At 33.6% G+C, this 24477-nt stretch overlaps 1 protein-coding gene across 1 annotated transcript in view; it reads right to left on the bottom strand.

The window, feature by feature from the left end:
• The window catches only part of IFIH1 (interferon induced with helicase C domain 1), a 51451-nt gene that overhangs the window by 6869 nt on the left and 20105 nt on the right, over nucleotides 1–24477 (bottom strand). Inside the window, exons 4-11 of the mRNA XM_033113000.1 lie at nucleotides 19906–20010; nucleotides 14327–14547; nucleotides 8343–8553; nucleotides 7103–7320; nucleotides 5496–5612; nucleotides 3633–3756; nucleotides 2827–3102; nucleotides 2192–2451 (exon numbers count right to left, since the gene is read on the bottom strand). Of these exons, the coding sequence (XP_032968891.1) occupies nucleotides 2192–2451; nucleotides 2827–3102; nucleotides 3633–3756; nucleotides 5496–5612; nucleotides 7103–7320; nucleotides 8343–8553; nucleotides 14327–14547; nucleotides 19906–20010 (1532 nt within the window). The remainder of the gene's footprint in view (nucleotides 1–2191; nucleotides 2452–2826; nucleotides 3103–3632; nucleotides 3757–5495; nucleotides 5613–7102; nucleotides 7321–8342; nucleotides 8554–14326; nucleotides 14548–19905; nucleotides 20011–24477) is intronic.

Raw genomic sequence — 24477 nt, 5'->3', positions numbered from 1 at the left:
AGCAAGAAATGTATGGAATATTCCTGGAAGGATATGTGAGAAACTGGAAACACTGGCTGCTTGCAGGGAGGAGAGCTAGAAGATTGGAGGACAGCGTGGGTTCTGTGCCTTATTAATTTTGAAAGAGATAAATATATTATCTGTCCAAAGGGATGATATAAGTACAAATAAAAAAGTTATTAAGAACATATTTAATACAACGATATTTAATTGAAAAAAAACCTCTAAATTCTGAAAGTTAAGTGGGAAATTAAATATGCTTTCTGGCCCTTGCATCAGAGGAATGGGTGAGTACAAACTGAGTATAGTTTTATTTTCACAACCACTCTCATCAAAGCCGTTGGTCCAGTTGGCTTTTGATGTACATTCACACTGTCTTTTGTCCCCATACATTAAACAAAAATAAACCCGTCAGATTGACAGTGTGTTCTCCCATCCACTTCCTTTCTTCTCAGAGCCAGCATCTGCCTTTATTAGGAGATGCTAGGAGAAGTTAGGAGAGCCAGCATCTCCTAACTGCTGGAGAATCCTACAGAAAGCCCCCTCTCTAATGTCCTCTGATAATTTCTCCCTCTTGATGAGGGAGATAATTTCTCCCTCATCTCCACTGATAAAAACTTACATGTCCTTGGGTTTTAGCGGAAGAAATGTGTGCCTTAATTCAAAGGACTAACTTTAATCATGAGAATTTCAGACACAGTGTCAGACCCTTAAATCATGACAACTACCTAGATGCCTAACTCCTCTCCCAGTCAGTCCAACTCAGATTATAAGGTGAGGATACAGGAAATAAGGAAGGGGTGTGTTCTATATTGTGGCATGCAGCCCCAAAGTCTGAAATGGATGAGGAGCAAAAAGTATCTTGAAAACATACTTTCCATTTGTACCCCACAAATGGAACTGAGGCCACATACAGTCGAAGTCATAACACTGAAGCTAATATAATAGAAACTTAAAAACAGGAACACGAGTGAAAAAATATGTATGTATTACTTGCAAGGATTAACACAGAGATTAACACAGAGCTTCCTAGAAGCTAGGACATAAAGGGAACACATTAAGTAAACTAACTTTCATCACAAAGGAGGAAGCCAACTCCTTACCCATGAAACACCATGTAAAAACAGAGAACTGGCATCAATTTGAGAGGTAACTTTAACGAGAGTACATGTAGGGAGTATTTTGAGAGAGTGGACAATTTCGAGAATTATTTCCTATCAGCAAATACTAAAACAGATTTAATTTGCTCCATTGAACCAACTGATGGTGACCATAACAGAACTGAAGCATCCCTGTGTCCAGCAAGACTCAGTTAGGGTTTCCGGGCGGGAAATTCCCGCCCATTCTTGGATTTTTTTTTGCTTTCCCGTTCCCGAATCCTGGGATACAAACTGTTTTCTGTTCTCCACGATGAATCGTTTCTACAAAGTGACAGCCAATACTACCAATCACCTGGGTTCAAGGAGCTGATTTTCCCAATTTCCCGACCAACTTTTCTCAGGATTCAGGAATGGGAAAGTAAAAAAAATTCCCGAGAATGGGCAGGAATTCCTGCCCGGAAACCCTATTCAGGATCAATATGACTTCGGAAGAACATTTTACTCTAACAAGCCGCAGTATTTCACCCATGCTTGTAATGTCTACAAGTGCCTTTCTTCTCTCCCAAGTGTTTTCTACTGTACACATGATAAGTAGTATAATGAAATGTAAACAAAACAAAGAATCCTAAGAAGGTAAAGAAACTCTCTCACAATCTCAAATTTCTAACATATAAAGTGTCTTAATTTTTCCGAATTCCCCTACAGATCTCCTGCTATGCAAACATATATTACATAATTCTAATTGCAATGCACACATTTTTGTGGAAATTGGATTTTTCCATTTGATAATTATATTGCAGCCAGTTTTCCATTTTGTTACTAAGTTTAAATGTCAATCATTTTGCAAAGGAAAGTCATTTTAAAAAGTTCCTTCAAGTATGTGGGGGGAAAAAATGACTGCTAGGACAACGCTTGGCCTATCAAGTACCACAGATTATATTGCTATTCAACTCACATTTTGCTTCAAGAACAAGTACTTCAGTCTGTAAGATCATGTGTGTGGGGGGTGAGAGAAGTGATGTAAAAAAGACTGTATGATTTGTGAAGAGTAATAGCAGTATAGAAAAAAAACTCCCACAAGACGTTTATACCTGGGTCATGGGCTTGAACTCACTGCTGTGTCCAGCTCCAATCAGGTGGTGCGCTTTGACTCCTACTTCTGCAAATTTTTCATTGTCGGTAATCCACTGGCAAAGAGCATATGCACTCTGCCGTGTTTTCGTGAAAATTATTCCTCTTGCCGATTCCGCCGTTCTTGTATATTGTTCCATTATTGTGTTTCTTAATTTGATCAGCTTTTCATTTTCATGTTCTGGGTTTTCAGCCAGCTTTTTCAACATTTTCTTGTTATCTTTAAGAAATAAGTAGTTTAAATGAGTAAACTATGTGAATAATTACAGTGGAAGATTTTATGTAATAATGCACTGAGATGTAGTTCCACTACAGTTAATCTTTTCTTATGCCAAATGATCCAGCTAGTTTAATAAATAAATTTATTGCAGTCATCTTGGCAGAAAAACAGATGACCAAATGATTGATGATGATGATACAATTCATGGCTACTCTGGTCACATCAATTAGAAATAGCCCCAGTATGAGTGAAGTTTAGTCTTTCAAAATGAAAAATTATTTTAAAGGACCTTTTGGAGAGCTCTTAAGAAGCAGGGGTTCATGCAAAAGAGGTAAACTCATGAGACTACGCAATAAATGTCACACTGATTCTTACCGAAAAATAAAGTCATGAGAAATCTATCTGTCCCATCCAGTTTCAAAGGTTTCTTTCCATCATCCTCATCTTTATCACCATTACCACCGTCGTCACCACTGTCATCACTATCATCATCTAGGATTGCAAACTTCTTTTCTTTTTCATCATTATAGAAAGTTTCGAGGTGATTATATGCATCAATCATTCGGATTGTGTCATTAATTTGTAGGGCCTCATTGTACTTCCTTAAATGTTCTGCACAAAGACGGTCTTTGCGATTTCCTTCTCTGGCAGCTATGGAAGAATATATTATATAGAGTGAAATAATGATTGAACACGCCCCCCTTAATATTGCGCTGTGGACTTGAATAATTTTGTAATACTGATTCTACAATAGGCTTCACCTTGTTTTTGAAATGGACAAGTTAAGACTCAAAATGTGCCGTAAGCTCTAAAAGGGGCCAAGTTCTCCAACGCCGTGACTTAGTTAGTGCTTGAGTTCTGCATCAGCAAGAACATATGCCCGATCCATGCTGAGTCAAAAGAATGGCATGAAAAACATATTAGTTGAGTTTGCGTTTGGAGACAGAGATGTTAATATTTATTTTAATATTTTAAATATACAATAAGCGAAAGACTCTGGAGAGAAAGAGAAAATGGATTAATTGGTACCTCTTTCTTTAGGTAAAGAATTGGAACATGCTGATTCTTATCTTACTTCGACTTTCTATTTGTTTTCACTTTGCTTGGAACTATGCGGTATAGTCATCTGAAATCTTGGCATAGACATGGGATACACTGTGTCAGGTCAAAACCCAAGTTACCTTGTTTTTCAACTTGAATGGCCCATTGTTCATAGGGTTGAGTTCCAAAATCATGCATTGTACTCATTAGGCAAAAAGTTTGAATCTTTGTCATTATTTCCAGAAGTTTGTCTTTAAATGGATCCTAAAAATAAGTTGTACACTTATTCTTACATGTTTATATTGTTAAAGGAATAACATTATCCTTTTGAAAATAATTTTTATGTTATAATACATTTGATTCAGAATCTTTGTCTAGGCAAAATAATAAGTTAATCTCTCATTACCTCTTTGTACATTTATTTTTTATCATTTTTTCTTTTAAGAGACTCTACCCTTAAGACACAGCCACACCAAAACCACGTACCACTTCAGGAATTTCCAATTTAAAAATTTTACAAGAGAAATATTAATGAATGACATAAATCTTGAATGCTAAGAATAAATTTTAAAAATATCAAAGTAATGTTACACTTATTTAGAAAGCCTACAATCTAATTTAAGAAACATTCCTCTTTGACAAACTGGTTTCAGCATTATACCAAAATAGAAAGCTAAGAGAATTTTGGAAAAAGCCAGAGACAGAAGAATGCATAATATGCGATTTCATTCATATAAAGTTCAAAATCAGTCAAAACCTATCTTTTGTGTTAGAAGTCAGGATAATATTTGTCCTTGCGGTATGGTCACTAGAGGGGCAAATATTTATTCTTGGGATATTGGCAACGTTTTGTGTCTTGATCTGGATTTGGGTTATACAGGTATTCAGTATATAAAAATTCAGTAATTGTACATTTATTAATTTGTACTTTTCCATGTGTCTTATATTTCAATAACAAGTATGCTAAAAATTAATTTCAAGAGTAAGATGGCAGATTCTTTTTTTAAAATAGCCTAAGTCATACCCAGTGACTTAATCCCAGCCCTCTTCCCTGTAAAATAAATAAATAAATAAATAAATAAATAAATAAATAAATAAATAATACATACATACATACATACATACATAAATACATAAATAAATAAAATAATAAAATATCCTTAAAAAGTTGATTTATTTTCGATTATAAGTAGAAACATGCATTTAAACTTATCAAGTAAAACTGAATAAGTAACAAAAATTGAAGAAAAATAAAGTATGTCAAATGTGCTAGTTTAGCTGGAATAGATAGTACTTTTCCAGAATTTATAAAAACACAATCTATGGAGCTTGGTCACTAACATTGGCTTAGTGCTTACCACATTTCAAACACAATATTATCTATTATGCATATTTCACATTATTTAATCCTAACATCCTTATGAGGTAGATTTTCAATGATTACATTTATTGTCAGTACATATAGCTAAAGCTTATCATGCTTTATAAATTTTACAAAAGAAAGTATTGACATAACGTACTGGTCATAATGTTTAAACTATCAGTTGTTATTTATTTTCTGAAAATATCCATCTCGAAATTACTATTAAAGTATTTCATTTCTTTCTCACCACGTCAGTGTTTTCCTAAGATAGTAAATATACAAATTAGGTAGAATTTTCATTATCATTGACAACTGTAATCTGATAGCAACAAAATGACTCTGCGGAATGTTAGAAAACTAATCCTGGAATTCACCAAGAAAGTGAAAAAGGATAAAACAAACTGGTATAATTCCTCTAGTTTAGCGATGCAACCTTCCTTACCCTCACCCGCCATGGCTCACAGGTAGTCAGTTACTGAGGTACTCTTACCATAAACTGTGTTTTGTGGCCTACTATCAATAAAAAAGTATAAAACTACAACTCATTTGCTAAAAATTTAAAATAATATTGTTTAGATGGCCAATATAAAACAATCTTTTCATCTTTCAATCAAATAAATATAAAATTTTAAGCACATACTTTTCTGGTGTCATCTGCAATTGCAAACTTTTTGCATGGCTCCTTTATTTGATCTTTGAGTTGACCAATGTTTTCTTTCACAGTTTGAATAGTAGATGCATCAAGATTGGCACATATCTGGAAAAGAGACATTGTTAAAATATTTAAATAATTAGTTTTCAATTTCAATTGATACAGTGTAGACTTTTTTTCATGTAAGAAATAAGTAGCATTACTTGCTAAATATAGTATTTTAGTATTGCTTTCCTGTTGATCCAGTAACCAATAACATTTGTCTTGATGGAGTGAAAATGAGCTTCTAAATCAAATTGGCGCATAATTCCTTTAATTCTATTTCCTGGAAAAGCTGACATAGAAATAGTATAGCAACTTACAGATCAGCAGAGAATGGTTATGAGAAAACCGTATTACATGAGGCATTTTAAAGTTCATTTTGACATCCATGGATCACATTACTACTCTTTTCTACACATAAAAGAAGACAGTGTGAGGCTAGAGAAGCCAAAGCTCATGGGCCTGGATCTAGATTGGAATTTATCCTTAATCCCAGTAATAAATTGTATCTTGGAACTAATAATTATACCTCTGTCTACTCTACATGATTTTGATTGAATTCAACTTAAAGTAAAGGACTTAAAAGTACAAATGCAATTGCCTTGATGTATTTCTTGGGTTACTCTGAATTCATTTAATACTTGACATTAACAACAGTACTTTATTTGTTGTTACCATTTGGGGACAGTTAACAAGTAATACATTTTTACTTAAAGATTCTCATATTCCTATTTTCCCATTTAATTTGAATTTCCCAGAATCTGAGAATTAACACTGAACAAAAAAGATGCAGTATAAAATATGCAGTTTTGAAATTCATGAAGGATAAAAATTAGAAACTTTCATACTTTTATACATATTACTATATCAAATAGGTCATTAAGTTAGCAATAGGAGTAGATATTAAAAAAAAGGTATTTCATTTGCCCCAACTTTTCATTAATTATATCAGCTCTTCATAATTTTTGTGATTCGTTCTATTTATTTTAATTTTTATTAGTTTCAGGTGTACAAAACAATGTAATAGTTAGATATCACAAAGTGATAACCCCACTCCCCCAATCTACTACCTCTGACATCATATATAGCTGTTACAATTCCATTGACTCTATTCCCTATGCTGTACTCCACATCCCTATCTGTATATTAAATTATAGTTGACATTCATTATTATTCAGCTTCAGCTTCTGGTGTACAGTGCAGTGGTCAGGCATCTACACCGTCCATGAAGTGGTCTCCCTAAGACAAGTGCCCATCTGACACCCTATTTGGGGAATATAATCAACAATGTTGTAAAGATTTTGTAGGGTGTCCTAATTTATTAAGGCATATTACTGTTTTGTAGAAGACTGAATATATTTACTTTAACTAAAGAAAATAGATTTCACTTAACTGGTGAGCATGGAATGCCTTCTTTTATGCACTCTATGGCACTTGAACTTGACCTTCCTTAAAAGCCCAAGAAGCACTGGCATTTTTCTTTTTCTTTTCTTTTTTCTTTTTTTTTTTTTAGCTTTGGGTTTTTTTGGCTATACCTAAAGTTAATGACTTACTTTTAAAATGTGTTCTTCAGCTTTGGCTTGCTTGTTGGCTCCTCCAACACCTGGTGAAGCTGTTAGTCCCAGTATCTGAGGTAGGGGAATCACTGGTTTGTGTTCTTTTTCGAGCTTTTTGTTTTTCAACTTTTGTTTCAAATAACGCCTCATGATGTTATTATAGACTGCTTCTTTATTAGTGTGATGGCATTCATCAATGATGATGAGGGAAAAATCTTAAAAAGGATCAAATATATGGTGATGGGAGGAGAACTGACTCTGAGTGGTGAACACACAATGTGACATACAGATGATGTATCACAGAATTGTACATCTGAAACCTATGTAATTTTACTAACAATTGCCACCCCAATAAACTCTCATTAAGAAATAAAAAAGAGAATTCAAATGGTTCATTTGTCCATACTAGCAAGGTGCAATTAAAAAAAAAGAAAAAAAGGTACCTTTAACCTATAAACTGAGTTGCTATGCGTATGTCTTTTCTTGAGTTGAATATTGGCCCAGCCCTCTTTCTACTTTTTAAGAGGAAAATGCAACTGTCCTTGTCAGCTGTTCATACAAAAGTTCATGAAACTATCCCTACTAGATATTATCCCCATTTAATAGATTAGTTTTGAAAAGTTTATAGATCTAAAATGTGTTATGGAATGGAATTCAAACCCAGGCTTATGCCCCAAAACTCTCAGGAGTATACTTTCATTCTTTAATAAAATGGTTAGTTTTAAGTGGGTGAATTTTACTTTTATTACATCAAATGAAAACTATAGTATTTAAAGAGGTATAATTTTTGCCTTGTTTTAACATTGCATTTAACTGTTAGGATTATTTGTACTTATTTCTCTTCCTTTTTCCTACTTTCTATTCCCATTTCCTACAAAATAGAAAGGATTGCATTTTTGTTCTGTGAAGAAGAAGGCAGGTGTAACAGGATATACTAGCATATAAAAACTTGTCAGTACCTAGAATTAAGAAGTAAGTGAAAAGTCCAGGGATTGTTTGATGTAATAATGATATTCTTATGCAGAATAGTGATCTAATTAAAAACTTTTCAATTTTTTTGTTTTTTTCCCCTAAGGAAATAAGAGTTTTAATGAAAACTTAAGCAATAAAAGACAATAAAAATCAAAGTTAATCTTTTTAAATAAATATTTTAAAATTATTTCATTAATACAGACTCCATTACTATCATTGATATTACTACTACTTTTTGTTTTCAAAAATAAACACTTCAACCAACCTGACAACTGGACACCAGCATCTTCTCCTTTTTCTGAGTTTAAAAGGGAATTTTCAAGGATCTGAGCTGTACTGATAATAACATCATGTGATTTGACAACTTCTGGAAATGATATTTTCAATTGGGTGTCACCACTTAGTCCAATAACACAATACCATTTCTTCAAAAATGGTAGAAACTCTTTGCGGAAGAGCTGTTCAACTAACGGTACCTTTAAAAACGCCAAAATTAAAAAGAGGGAGAGAGAGAGAGCATTGTCAAAACAAAAGAACTATTGATCAAATTAATCAAAGGCATACTATGTATCAAATGTTAACAGACGTGTTTACATTATCAGTTAATTATGCATAACAACCTATCCGTCATTCCATTCATTAATCCATCTGTAAATAAGAATTTATTGAATGCCTATTAGGTACACATTGTAACTGGGACACAAAGATTTTTAAGATATGATTGACGATTTTTAGGAACTCAGTATATTTGAGCACGTAATTTAAGACTAAACAAAGGAAATTATTACAACACCATATAATAATTCTCCCATGGAAACATACAAAGTGACAGCAAAGAGGAAGAAGCAACTGACTGCTCAAAAGAAGGGTTTAGAAGAAATTTTAGTCTTGTAAGCTGTGGGTCCATGAAGAGATAAATGAAGCTAAGCCTGGACAAGTAATAAATTTTGAATTTGTATAACAGAACCAGGCTATAAAGAGCTGTCAACACCAAGCAGAGTGTTTTAAATTTAGTATAAGAGTTCATAGGACCCGTAGGAGTTGTGTCACATTTATGGTTGATTTATTCTTGTTTGTTTGGAGATCAGGCCAGAGGCCTAAAGGAATGGAGGGAGCAGGGAGCCAAAAGTGAGAAGGTAAGGCATTAGTGAGGTGAAGGAATGGACCGTTGACACAGCTTTGGTGGCTGGGAAAAAACAAAGCAACAAAGAGGTTTCACAAAAGAGGTGAAAATCTTTCAGAGGCGACTGGCATTGTCTATTGGGCATGTGTTGGTGTTGAGGTGACTGGACCTGATTGGCAATTCACAGTATCTTCACATTCACTAACAGGTCAAAATGCAAATCTTTGTGAAGATCCTGACCTGCAAGACCATTATCCTGGAGGTGGAACCTAGTGATACCACGGATAACGTGCGGGCCAAGATCTAGGATAAAGAGGGCATTCCCCACCTGGCCAGGACAGGCTCATCTTTGATGGCAAGCAGCTGGAAGATGGCCTCACTCTTTAAGACTACAACTTTCAGAAAGAGTCAACCTTACACCTGGTGTTCTGTCTGAGGGCTGGCCTTTAAATTTTTCAGGCCTGCTTTCTCAGTGCCCAGTGATGGTGTTACTCTGTACTCTAGCCATTTGCTTCAATATATATATATAGTGACTTTCAGCAGATACTACAACATACAGAGTCAGTTGCATATACATACATATATACCAACTGACTGTATGTTGTAGTGTCTGCTGAAAGTGGATGAGTCGATACCTCAATACTGCACATTACCAGTTATTCAGAATACCTCTTGGATTAGGGGAATGGAATAACCAGGCCATCTTAAAGGTTATCCAAGGTTATCCTTGGAAGCCCAAGGCTATAGGCTATGGCATATAGCCTTGGCAGAAAGAATTTCAAGGACAAGCATCAAAGAATATGCATTATATTTTTTATAATGTAATTACCAGATAACGTAATCAATGGTTATCTTCCCACTGGTCTGCAAAGCACGTAGTATTCATTTGTTTACTTGTGGTGAGCCCCACTTATGAGTAGATGCAAAATAAGGGCTGGCTTATCCCCCTGACTGGGGAGAACAGTATATGAAGTACACTGCTTTGTATTATTATTTAGTAGAAATGATAAAAGTTTCTAGGAGTGAATGTGAAGGGGGGCCGGATAAAATGGAATCCATGAATTAATTCCAAGTGGATTAAATCCAAGCAAAGTGGACTTAACATCAAGAAGTGTAAGAAGATAACATAGGATAGAAAGGGTAGGAAGAGAAATGTTGAGTTAGTGTTTCTTTTCAGTTTTCAAAGTGAAGTCTCTGGTCTACCTGCCACAAAATCACTTGAGAGATTTGGAAAAATGCAAACTCCTGTGCTCCACCCCAGAACTACTGAAACTACGGATCATCCCTGGGGACAGTCCAGAAAGGTGCACTTCTATGAAGCTTCCTATGAAATTTAAGTCTTTAAAATTTGAGAAGCATAAAGTCATCTCTGATTCCACAAAGCCATTTCTGATTCATTATACTAGAACTACAGTTGACTCTTGAACAAAATGGGGTTAGTGACTCTGAACCCATGTGCAGTCAAAAATCCACATACACGTTTTGACTCTCCTAAAACTTAACTACTAATAGCCTTCTGTTGACTAGAAGCCTTACTGATAACATAAGCAGTCAATTGACACATTCTGATGATAACTGACATACTTAATTTGTGTATAAGTGGACCCACACAGTTCAACCCTGTGTTCTTTAAGGATTCAGGTCAGCTGTATTTTTTGTCATTCCACTTACACAAGACAGAGGTGATAATCTAAGAAGGAAGTATTCTGAAGAAAAGAATGGAAATTAATGCTGTGGAAAGATATGGCGTGATCCAGAGGAAAGAAAGTAACCTCTGAAAACAATTACTTCAGGTACTTGCTTATTGTGTGACCTTGGGCAAGTCACTTAATCATCTCAATCATCTCAATCTCTACATTAATAAAACTAGGATAATGTTAACCTGGGGTAGGGTTGTTGTGAAATTTAAATGAAATAGAGGCTGACATATTGCCAGTATTCAGAAAACTTTCCTGATATTTCATCCATCCTTTTATTCTAGCAGTAAGTATGGTGGAAAGACACCAGCTGACTTTAGAAGAAAAGGGTTCAAGTCTCAGTTTTCTGATTATTGGCTGGATCATCCCTGACAGGCTAATTAAAGCCTCAGAGCCTCAGTTTTCTGATGGGTAAAATGGAGATAATTATTGTGGCTTCAAAGAGTAGCTGTGTGGTTTTAATGAGATAATGTAAAGTGCAACTTAGTATTATTATATCATTAATACACATGTCTCATTTCCTAGACTGTAGATTCCTTGAGGACAGGTTTTGCATTTGTCTTTAAATACCTTCATGCTACTGAAAGATTTAAGAGTCTTTATACCATGGAGTGACATGGGGACCTGAGGTTCTGCCCGTAAAGGGTGAGTCAAGAACTTCCAAAGAAGCAGCATCTTCTCATCTACAAACAAAAAGAAGTTGTCATAGGAGGTAGCAGGTATTGGAAATCCTGATATTTACTCTGGGTGGTACTGAATTCCTGCTGAAGGGCACAGAGAAAGCCAGATGCAAGTCTGATATGGCTAATTGGGAGGTGTGTGGTCCTCCTGGAGCCTTTTCTTGAGATATGACAGAGTGTCTGCCAAGACTAATCAAATACAACTGCTACCCACTTCTGCTGAATCATATGGGACTGCATCATAGCATCTGAAGGAACCTGGGATTTATTTCTCATGATGTTGAATCCCTAGATAGGAAATAGAAAGTCTGGGAACACAGGTGGTATTTTCATTTTTCTCTGCATTTGAAGGCGATAACTTTGGAAAGGATGGAGAAAGGGAAATGAAAGTAAATGATATTAGGGAACAGAATTTTTCCCTTTTAGAGAAAGGGTTATAATATCTCGCTGTTGGGCCAAATACAGAATGCAGGTTATATTCGCTTATTGGGCCAGAGATTTCCTGACTCAATCAAAAAGAATTAAAGTTGAAATTACTTTAAAATTCAAAGAAATGGGATAATAAAGTAAAAAAAATTGACACAGGTAGAAGAACCAGAGAAGGGACTTTTAGTAATTCTTAGGGAAAAGCAATAAGAAAAGCAATAGGAAAACAGATCAGGAATAAGACTCGTGTCCTTAAATGTCTACACAACAATGCAATCAAAATGAGTAATAAATGAGGATAATTTAACATTTAAACATGGCTTCAAATTTGGGTTCATAAGAATCACCTAGATCCAATGGGATGAAAGATTTGTGACTAGAATATAGCACTGAGAAGACAAGTTATTATAAAAAGGAAGGTGCATTAGACGCATATTAAAACTGAAATAATCAATTAACATGAATGATATGAAGAAATAAACATAAATAATTGTATTTAGGCTCAAAAAATTAACTGCACAAAAATAACTTGAGAGGTTTAACAGATTTTCAAATGAAAAGGAATTTCGGCTTTTTAGGTTACAGCAAGCTCCCGATGAGTCTGTGGGTGACAGCACTGGTGAGAAAGGCAAACCCAGTCATGGGCTGTGTCACATCTCTCCTAAACTCTGCCCTGAAAAGACGCTACCTATAGTATTTTGTCCTACTCTGGACACTGTTTCAAGAGGGTCTGAGATAAATGTCTGGAAAACTACTAGCACTCAGGATGATGAAAAGACTGCAAACCATGTTATATGAAGAACAGATTTAAAAAAAAAAACACAAAAACTGGGGATATTCATCCCAGGGAACAAAAAAATAACTTAGGAGCTATATGACACTCGCTGCCTTCTCTATGTGAAGGACTGTAATAAGACAAGAGCATTACAACTTAACTGGCTCTGTATTATCCCAGAGGAAAGAATTCTAACCAATGAGTGTGGATTCACAGAAACAGATTTTGATGAATACATGTAAGGCTTTCTAAATGTCAGTTTGAACAACAGTGTCAGTTTTTCAAAGAATGGATTGATCTGTCTTGTCAGAAGGGGGACCTCCTTGATAATTCAAAGTTACTCAGCAGAGGTGAGAGAACCACTTGGCAATGGATAAAAGCCTATCTTGAAGGCCTCTTTCAACTCTAATAGACCTGATAAGGGAAGTAAAGGAAGCAGATGAATCAAAAATAACTCCCATGTTTTGAGGCTACACGCTTTGGAGGAGGTGGTGTAACAGAGAGACTGATAAGTAGGGAAAAAGAGCTTATTGGGAGGGTAGATGAGAATGAATTTAAGGAAATGGGAGAATGTCCAAGGGGGATTAAGAACATCAGTTTAAGTGGTTTTGAATGCAGTTAACTTTGTTCTTTTTTCTGGACCTGACACTTAAGACTCTGCTCACTGTTTAAGGAATTCCATTTCATTAGTTATGAAGGTGAGGAAGAAGGAGGGCCAGAAAGAACTAATTAATATCCACTAAGTCATTCCTAGGATTTAGACAGGTTATCTAATTTAAACTTCTGAACAACTATACCGGGTATACTCAATTTTTACTCCATAAAATGGTAAATATTAATATCCTCAATTTATAAATTTATATAAATTTATATAAATTTATATAAATTTATATAAGTTAATAAACTCTCGTTTATCTGAATAAAACTCAAATCACTAGATTTTATTTAAAATTAAGGAAACTTACACCTGTTTACGAAGACTGCCTTCAAATGCCCCAAGATATGAATTATTAAAGAAAACCTCAGTTGCATTTAATAATATTATATATATAAAATCTTTGAAAATTATTTATCTATTTAACTTGCTATAAATCAACCAAACATTTACCTAATTTTCCTCTTTATCTCCAAACCAAATTATATATCTTCTGGATAAAGAGCACTTGTCACTTTTGACTAACAATTAAAGAGCCTCTAAAGACAATATCGGATCCTAGATTCCTGTGATATTTTGAGGTCATTTATGTTTATATGCAATGATAAATTAGTACCAGCCAACCTTAAAGACTATCTGGGTAAATATACTCTTTATACATCAGTTACATTTCATTAAATGTTCTGGTTTTATAGAAAAATTCTACTTTAAAGGCTAATAACTTTGGTATTTTATACAACTGGAAAAACAACGACTTAAAATAAAATACTTACTTTGACATTTTTCTAATTAAACTAAATCTGTGTGATCCCTTGTTACAAATGTCACTATACACATGCTTCAAAAGAACAAAATGAAAATAGACAGTGTTATATTATGTGCCATTTGAATACCTTATTGACGAGGACTATGACTTTTCCTGGTTCAGATGCGTTTTTCTTCTTGTCTAAGTGATCCTTGGTGATGTAAACAGCCACTCTAGTTTTCCCACTCCCCGTAGGGAGACATATAATGATGTTCTTTCCCTCCAAGGCTGGTTGGGCAACTTCCATTTGGTAAGACCTGAGATGCAGTTCTGGCTCAGGGGAAGCACTTTCTGCCATGTTCTCTTCATCTAAAGGAAGTTCAAAGGAAGAAATATAAGGGGAAAAAGACAAATACAGGAATGGGTGACAAAATAACGAAGGCCTGAACATAGGCCCTGTGGCTGAAATTCCTTTCCCAATGTATGGCCCAAACCAATCCATTTTCTATTTTCTACATCAAAAGGGTGTCAGCTCTCTGTTTGTATTTGCAGGATACAACTCAGGCACTCTATCGTGGAAGTGGCCTGGGGGGTGGGGGTGCAGAGGGAGTAAATTAACAGAATGGAGAACTGGAAGGGGGCAATGGGGGGGTTCTTTTCACAGAATGGGCAATGCCAAGCGGAAATTACAGAAAGGGCTGTGGTGCAGGATTGGCAGTTATGGTTCTTAATGCATCAGACTTTCCATTTCTTTGTTGAGCCATTATGACCTACGTGTTTCTCTTAGCTTTTCCACCTACAAATCAACAGGAACTGGGTAAGTAGGAACCTTCAGTCCTCCTTATTCTGTATCCTCTTTTACTTTTTATTGCAAAGAAGATAAGGCTGATGCTACTTCCCTTCATTTGAAAAACTTTGTCTGAGAGCCAATTACCAAAAGCATATCTCTATCTATCTATCTATCTATCTATCTATCTATCTATCTATCTATCTATCTATCTGTCTATCTTATCTAACTAAAATATCTTAAAATGGCCCCCAAAACCAAAAAATTTCATTCTTGGCATTTGCGCCAACCAGATTAAACAGAAGCAATATTTATGGACAAAGGGAAAAACTCCTCCAATACTAGCGTTTAATTTGTAGGTTTTCGTTAAAAGATGAAAAACAATTTTGTTGTTTTAAACTCAATTATGACTAATTTTGCCAATTTGGTTTTGAATTATGGTCTTTATCACTTCCTTATACGAATGTCCCCAAGCATTCATATTTTCCTGAAACTCAAAGCACAATACATTAAAAATATTTCCAATTAACCTAGATTTCTAAATTTAAAATACTGATAAAGTAAGTACTAACATACATTAATTTAATGAACATTAGAATAATAAAATCATTACAACATATCTCGGTTTAAATATATTTTGTTTAGAAGTTACCATATTATTTATATTAGCCAGAGGAGGAAAATTCTAAAAATGTATAACTGATGTGGAACGCATTAAAATAAATATTATATCAATTTAAAAGCCTATCTTACGCTTATGTAATCATAAGAAAAAATGAAATGACAGCACTTATCAGTATTTCATTACACATGAAGTAAGTGTTCTTTCTCTTATCAACGATTGCAATAAAACTATACTAACATAATCCCATTAACTTAAAAAAAAAAGTTGCTGATGATTCCATTTCAGCAAAGGGATGATTCTATTTAACTGGTTTTTAACTTGTGATAGCATGATCTGAACAGGTAGGAAAATTCACACCAAATACCACTTAGCAAGAGTCATCTACTCACCTGGCAGGAAATTTGCCTTCTGTATGGATGAGTAAACACAGATGCAATACATTTAAGTCATCATTGGATCATCTGCTGATTCATTTAATATGATTTTCACGAAAAACTCATTCAAGATCACCAGCATTTAAAAATACACATTTACAAGTTTTCTTGTAAATGAAACTTACAAGTTTTCATTTACAAGTGCTTGTTTTGAACTCCACAGCAATTATAACAATTCATCTTCTATTATGTTCATGGAAGGTTCAAATTTATTTAAGAATAGCATTTCTGCTCTTTTAAGTGGCTTTCGTAAATGGTCAAAATCCTAATATTCCACCTATATTTCAAGACTTTGTAACATAACTTTTCCAAAAAAAGTCACAATGTTTGCAAAGGAATATGTATTTTAAATAATAATTAACACCAACATCAAGATATTTACTTTTACTTTTAAATTGGTAGTTAATCTAAGAAGTTTGTTTAAAAGAATTAGCAAACTATTTAATTTCACTCTAGGTACATTTTTGCATAGATTAAAAAAAAAGAATAAAGTTCTGCTTTCCTCATAATAGCTACATGTACTTTTAAAATACCATTATTTTCCACTTTTGTTTTTCATGTTTATTATTATACCCTTGGGTAACAGAAATTAAAAGGAGAAACTCAGAGAAATTTTCAAAGTCTTTTTCCCAGGAATCTAAAACTAAGACAAATGAGTCAAACATCAGTATCACTTATGCATATTAGATATTTATTGTACTAACAAATTAAGAAGACTTAGAATGTTGAAAGGGCTATCATGTTCAAATTTAATTGTAGAATCAAAGTCATGACATTTTACTGCTACGTACTTAACTACCCATATACCACTAATTCATTCTGCAGTAACTATTTATTGGTTGCCTATTATAACCATGCATTCTCAAGAATACAGGCCTAATCCTCAAGAAATTTACAGTATAAGGCATTATCCTGCTGCCACTAAAAATATCTGGCTATTAGATGGAAAGCTCAATACTCTTCCACATTTTTGAGTCAAGTCTAGGAACTAGATGGATGTCCTCAAGTTTAAAAGAGAAGCACAGAGTGAATATGGAAAAAATTAGAGTTGGATTCATTGTGAGAATAGCATCCAAAGCAAAAGAGCTGGATGAGTGCTAAATATTCAGCCTGATTCTTGCCTTATCACATCCTCTGACACAGGGATGGAACAATTTATCCACATAAGCAATGAAAAGAGAATTTTCTCTTCTCTGTCACCAGAAGGAGAGAACTGGACTGGTATCAATGAGCCAGGAGCCAATTTCCTTTATATAAAAAAAAAGAAAAAATGTTTGGGTTTTGTTTGTTTGTTGTTTTTTTCTTTTTGGCTCTCCTTGAAAAGCAAAATCAATTAAATGCAATAATGAAAATGGTATTTAAAATATGTATGGGCTTTGTATAACACTGGGCCCTTCCTCTACAACAAATATTGATTGAAGACCTTAAAATTATACTATACCATATAAGTGGTCAAAAAAAAAATGAAATCAAATAGGGCTTAAATAATAAAATTCTATTGGAACTACACCATGTGGCAAATTTCATTCTCACATTGATTTTGACAGCTGAGTTATTCTTGGAGAGAAAAGGTCTGTCACTGCATGTGTTTGAAATTGAAAAAGTATTCCTTTACCTATAGTATATAACCACACACACAAAAAAAAAAAGAAAAAAAGAGAGGAAAAAAAAAGAAAAAAAATACGCCATTCCAGCTGGACAAATATTAATAGGTATTACCTCAAAATAGTAAGGAAACACTTTCCACATATCAGACCAATGTGTATTGCCAAAAAATTGCTACTTTGTGAGAAGCTGTATATCGCTTTGAAAAATGAGAAAAAGAAAAACAAAAAAGCCTTCCATAGTGCAATTAGAATAATTTAAACTTGAAAAGTATCACTGATTATCTTCTACTAGAATGTAATACAGAGGAACACAATGTTATGGTGTTGGGTCATGTCCATTATCCTTATGGCCCATTATGTAACCTTTGAAGGTGGACAAAAGATGTGTAATAATGTGCCTTTGATGGCAACCTCAAAGGATAAAATATAATCCAAAGCACTGTAATGTTTTTCGGGGATTCAATACGTGTTTAACAATTCATAATTCATCTAAACCTTTTTCTGAATTGATTTCTATTTCATTCTACATCATGCATATAAGGGACAGGACTAATTTTATTATTTCAGAATTGTACTACCCACTATGCTAAGCAATTCTTTTTCCTAGGCACTGACCCCATCTAGAAAGTTAGTGGGTTCCCATGGAAAACGTGTTTGCCTTCAAATATATTTGCCTTTGAAAATGTATTTACTTTTTAAAAGTAGGTTGCTTTTAGATTTATCATGTCTTTCATGCCACATTGAGGACTGAAAATCAGTAAATAGCTACATTTGCTAACTAGACAAAATGCCCTGCACATAAAGGACAGCCATTAAATAATTACTGAATGAATGAATATTGTTGAAAAGCCCTTACGTAGACAAACAAAACTTAGGATGAGGTCCAGAAGCTTAAAGCAACCCATAAAAATGTTAAATATTAGCTAGCGTATATTTTGAGTTCCAGCATCAAAAATGCAACATAAAAATGTTAATAATTAAATTAAACAATTGTATAACAAGCATAGAAAAAATAAATATAATCCACAGAAATAAGCACATGGAAAGAATTTGATAAACTAAACAGTGATTGAATTGAACAGAAAATGAATTAATGCTTTTTAATTAAAGTTATGACTGACATTTGTTGAATTCGGTTTCCTCAAACCAACTTGTTCTAAGGGATTCAGGAGTGTCACTGAGAGAAAAGACATTTAAATAAAGAAGGTGATTCACTAATTTGTAAGGCTTTTAGGGCAGATGAACATCTTTATGTAAATTATTTTGACCCATTAGTCCTATTGGAGATTAAATTCCTACAGTTCTTCTAAGAATGGAGAATCATCTGACGTATACAATATTTTCTAAGTGTTTTCTACAACTCAACTGCAGAACAAATAAAGAATAATTTGTCTCTTGCCCATTTTCTACTGCTTCTTAGCTGGCCACATTGCAAAACATTTTTTTGTTTGTTAATTTTAAATATGAAATATTTCAAACATGCAGAAAAGTGTGTAACATTCAAGGACACATAACCCATTCTTAAAAAATGTTAATATTTTAGCTCAGTAATAATGGAAATGCACATTCAAAGAACAGAAAGAAGGGATTTGAAATCGATCAGACTGACAAAAGTTAGGAGATTTGTTCACAGGAAGTATTGCTCAAGCATGGGGAGGCACTCAATGGTGGGATATTCAACTAATATGGAGAGTAATTTGGAAAACACCTAGCAAGGTTCTTACTGAGTGACAAAAAATATTTTGCAAACTCTAATCTCATGCAAGATATATTTATAGAAATTGAAACTCTTTAACTATACTGGTATGTGTAATTTCTAATTCTTCATTTAAAGAGGGAATCTTGTTATCTGCAGTTACGTACACAGTCACACTCATCTTATTGATAGTATTAATTTTTTATTTAAAATGGATCTTAATACAAACAAAATAGAATTTGGGAATATATATGGCAAATTGGATACAGAATTTAAAAGTCAAATGAATTGAAACAGATCTTATAAATAAAATAGACGACATGATTCTATGGAACATGGCATGTGTCAGACCGAAAAGATATGAACTGGATCAAATTTAGAGAGCTTGAGTCTAATACTTTTGTAAGTTGTACTTTGAAAGAAAGCGAATGGCAAAGTTCCAAAACAACTTCAACTGTGGAAAAGAATTGCTTTAATTGCATAAATACATTAGGGAGGGTATGAACAGCCCCCATGCTTTCCACTATATGGCGTCTTATTTCACACTTTTTAAGGTTTACACAACAGTTAGGCAGTACCTGAATCACTTCCCATGGTGCCTGAATCACTGCCCATGTTGCTGTTATGTCCAAGACTTTCATCTAAGCAGCTGACACTTCCTTCTGCCAAACTTGTGTCTGATTCTGCAAAGGAAAACATTTTAAAATATTTTAGAAATATTTCTGAGAATAAACGTATTTTAACTGCACACCTCTACAACACACAGTACATACAGTTCAATGCAAGTAGGGAAGGCACACCCAGACAATTATGAATGAAAGGTAAGCGTTTCTGGCAAGCGACATTTCAAAACTCCACTATGGCTAAGAAGCTGCCGAGTGGTGAATCAAATACATATACCTACTTCAAGTACCATACGTCCAACATGAGAGCTGATGCAAACTTGTGAGGATTTATGACTTTTGTCATTTCCCGACATGTAAATTTTGTCCAAAAAAGAAGATATAGGCTTGACAATGACTTTTAAATGAGAAATATTATATAGAAACCATGGAGTGATTTTCACAGAAAATAGTAGGGAATTAGTAATTTTTTTAAAAAAAGGTAATAATAAAGTACATGGATTTGCTGATCAGTTATGAAAATAGCAGTTTGGTAATAAACATAACTTTAAAACGTGAAAAAGAATTTGCTCAGAAAGTCTATCTGTAAAGCCTGCCACTGCAGTTGTACTAGAAGCTCATGAGAGGTTGGAAATAAATATTTTTCTTTACTATAATTAAACTAAGCTTCTATCAAAGAGTTACAAATAGTGTGAGTGGCAAGGGCACAACCTGCACTTGTTACCTGATTTCCTGTTTTCAGTCCTCAGTATCAATTCTTTTTGAAAATCTGCTTTCCCTCAGGGGAAAACTCCCCTCTTTACAGTTTATTTCCAAGGATTTATGCAATTCAGTCTTCAAGCATCAGAACTATTGCTAAACTGGTAAAAATAAATGAAACCTGGTTACAAATGTTGGCTTTGGAATCGGGAAAAAATTGTGAAGTTACTGTTGCAGTTGCTCTGTCCCTAACTTCCTCTTATTTAAAATGAGGCTAGCATAATTTACCTCACAGGATTTGATAACCATTAAGTAATATCAGGTAGGATAAGCTCTTAGCACTTTAGCTTAATTGCTGGAGATTGGAAAATGAAATAAAATTCAAGTAGTTGGTGCATTACTAGGGTGAGAGTTTCACTTAATAATGTTCTTCTTATAATTAATAACATGTCATAATACTTATTAGATAACTATTATTTCATGCTAAAGCTGCCAAACACACTAAATAAATTATATTAAAGTAGCCTTTATTTAAAACTAGTCTGGGTGTCACACATTTAGGACTGGAAATAGAAATGGGTGAAAAACAGACACACAGTATGTTATCAGTAAGACTTCTCTGGAAATAGACAGTGTACAACTTCTTAAAACTACAGGTATCTTCTCTTTCTTTAACCAGTTATATTTTTAAAGTCAGGTATATTGAAGTGTAATTTATACATTGTAAAAATGACTCTTTTTAGGTCTATAGGTTGATGAGTTTGAGAAACGTATATAGCTTTGTCACTACCATCACAATCAAGATTTTCCCATCACCTCAAAAGTCCCCTCAAACCCCTTTGTAGTCAGTTTCTTCCTGCTATCCCCTGGCAGCTACTGACTGGGTTTATGTCCCTATGCTTTTGTCTTTTCCAGAATGTCATATAAATGGATTTATGACATCTATCTATGACATCTTCCTTTTAATCTGAATAAGCCTATTTAGTTTAGGAAAAAATGGAATTATAGCCAATGACAGTCAGATATGTAAGATATCTTTCTTAAAAGTTAAAAGAAAGCTAATAAGAAATTTGTAGAAAAATTCTCAATGGACACACACACTGTTTAAGTACATTAGCACAACATAAATACACTAATGTGAAAATACTGTGCTTATCAGTTGTTGTAGATTAGCTCTAAAACTCAGATTTGAGGAATCCCTTAAGATCACACGGGAAAACCTATACATCTCACTCAGAGATTTTAAATATGGCACTTTGCAATTCCCAGAGGTATGCCTTGTTAGAAGCTCAGAGGCGAGTGTGGGATAGAACTGTCAAGTAGGAGAATGTTTTGGGCAGATGTACTGATGAAAAGAGAATATGATTTGTAAGAAAAAGGCAAGGTGTAAAATGAGATCAGGAAAATGTCATTGCAAGGATAATTCCGGATCTAGAAATATAGACCAAGATTTTTGAGGCAAAAAAAAAAAAAGAGTAAATTTTGACATGCTTTTCATTTCTTGTTTTAAATGTGGTACTGTGAATTGAATAAAATATCAAAAATACTGAGAAATACTAACAAATGTTATCTAAAATCTAACACTGTATCTCTAAGTTTCCAACTAAGTGTAATACAAATGGCAATTACATTTAATTTCCATTTTATTTTCTAACCACTAGAATTTAAACCATAATCCTAAACTGCTTCAGGTATATGTAAAGTCAAGATGTCAAGATTTTCCCCAGGCTTTGTTCTAACATACATACGATTTGGGGGAACTATTTAATTCAATGTATACAAATAATTAATGAATATTACAGAAAGTTGCTACCAAAAATAGGGTATTATTAATTAAGTTCATTATTTGGATTATTTCTAACAAATAAATCTGTAATCTGTTAGGGAAACCCTGAGCTTGGTGCTTTCACAAATGTAATGTAAATTACATTTTAAACTCTCAACATCCTATGTGGTAGATATCCATTATCACCTCAATTTTATAGGTGAGAAACTACAGCTCAGAGTGGTTAAATCGTTATCCAGATCACACAGCCAGAATGGGACAAAGCTGGGAGTCCCTATTTTCTGAATCCATGTCCAGTATCCCAGTGCCTTTTACCCAACGCCATGGATGGCTAATGATCTGTGCGAAGCTTTGTAAAGAAGCAAACAATCCTGTATCTATACGTTTAAGTGAAATAAAATTGTTTGTTTAAAGCATCTACACATTTTCATTATAATGTCAAATTTTCTATCAGTGTTGAAACTACTTATTTTTGCAAGAAAAAAAAGTTTGCAAGATTGTTTTATGTTGCTAATATTTCTGATCTCATCCATAGACTTTTATGTACTTTACATTTAAATATCCACACTATGTTGAAACTTGTTTTTTTTCTGTACACAAATAAAAGAGGAACACTCTATCCTTGTTGGACAAAATTAATTGTAATAATTCTGCTAGAGATTATTACAAAAATGAAAGTGAATATATACAGGTCTATTTCTTTGTCATTTTAAGCATATATAAGTCTTGAGTTTCTCAACACAAAAATAATTTTGTTTCCTAGGCAGCAAATTTTTATGCATTTTAAATATATATATAATTATATATATATATATATATGTCATATGTATGTATATTTATTTCACAGAAATAGAAGTACTATAGGAAACAACTTTAATAATAAAAGAAAATATGTTGTATCTCCAATAACATTGAGAATGTTTTCCACACAGATTTTCTTCCTGCATTCATTTTTAAAAATCATGTTACACACACCTCAAAACGCCAGATCAAGAAAGTGCTTTTGTGATGCCAAAATTAAATTAACCTATTGAGTTTATAAATCAAGAATTCTGGCAATTGATTATATAGGAATATTTTGTTTCACTCTTCATACTTTTCACGGTATGTCAATCTTAACTTATGTCCTAATGAATAAAGTCATGCGTCTATAATTTTAAAATAGATCAACTGAAACAGAGTCAATTGAAGACTGGGTGTTGCCATGAAAGACACATGGGCTAAGGAGTCAGACAGATCGGTCTCGAGGTCTATGCTCAGCCACTGCTAACAAGTGTTTTAACCTTTTTTTAAAAAATTAATATAGGTAGTAATTTCTACTTTATCATTTATTATGAAAATGATTCTGTTAGATCAAGGAAAAGAAACTTCAGGAGAACCAAATCTTAAATTTTCATGAAGTTGCTGCTTAAAGAGGCATTGAATATTAGAGTTTTATTAAATAATATGCTTAGTTAACTTTTATATAGGTGTTATTTCCTCTAGGGAAAACATCAAAACTAGCTATGAAACAAATTAGAAAATGCTGGTTATTTCTGTTAAAAAAAAAAGCAGTTATTCATATCAAACTCTATTGGAATGAAGGAAAATGATACTCATCCAGTTAAAAGACAGGATTTTCTGTAATAATTTTGTAAACAACACAAAAAAGAACAGCTTTGCTTTCAATGATAGTAAGGACCTAAGACCAGTCCATAAGCCTTGGGAAAAAAACTGCCTCATTTTTACAATCACAACTTGAATATTTCACTAAGGCAGAAATATTAACTAGAATCTGAGAAATTTCATTTTTAACATCCTCCGGATCTTAAATACTTTAAAATATTTTTAAACCATTTAGAAACCAAAAACATTGAAGTTAAAAAAATTTAAAATGAAAACCACTTGATTGAAAAGGCCTTTTTAAATCTATTTCAATGTAAAGTATGCCCTCTGCTGGAAAATGCTATTATAACAATTAGTTGATCAATGTATTGTTTTTTTCAACCTAAGAGCTAAGCTTCATTAGGTAAGACACAAATGAGTTCTTACTTCTATTCCTG

The sequence above is a fragment of the Rhinolophus ferrumequinum genome, chromosome 8 (assembly GCF_004115265.2).
Source record: "Rhinolophus ferrumequinum isolate MPI-CBG mRhiFer1 chromosome 8, mRhiFer1_v1.p, whole genome shotgun sequence".
Taxonomy (NCBI): domain Eukaryota; kingdom Metazoa; phylum Chordata; class Mammalia; order Chiroptera; family Rhinolophidae; genus Rhinolophus; species Rhinolophus ferrumequinum.
This window is presented reverse-complemented; position numbering and strand designations above follow the sequence as displayed.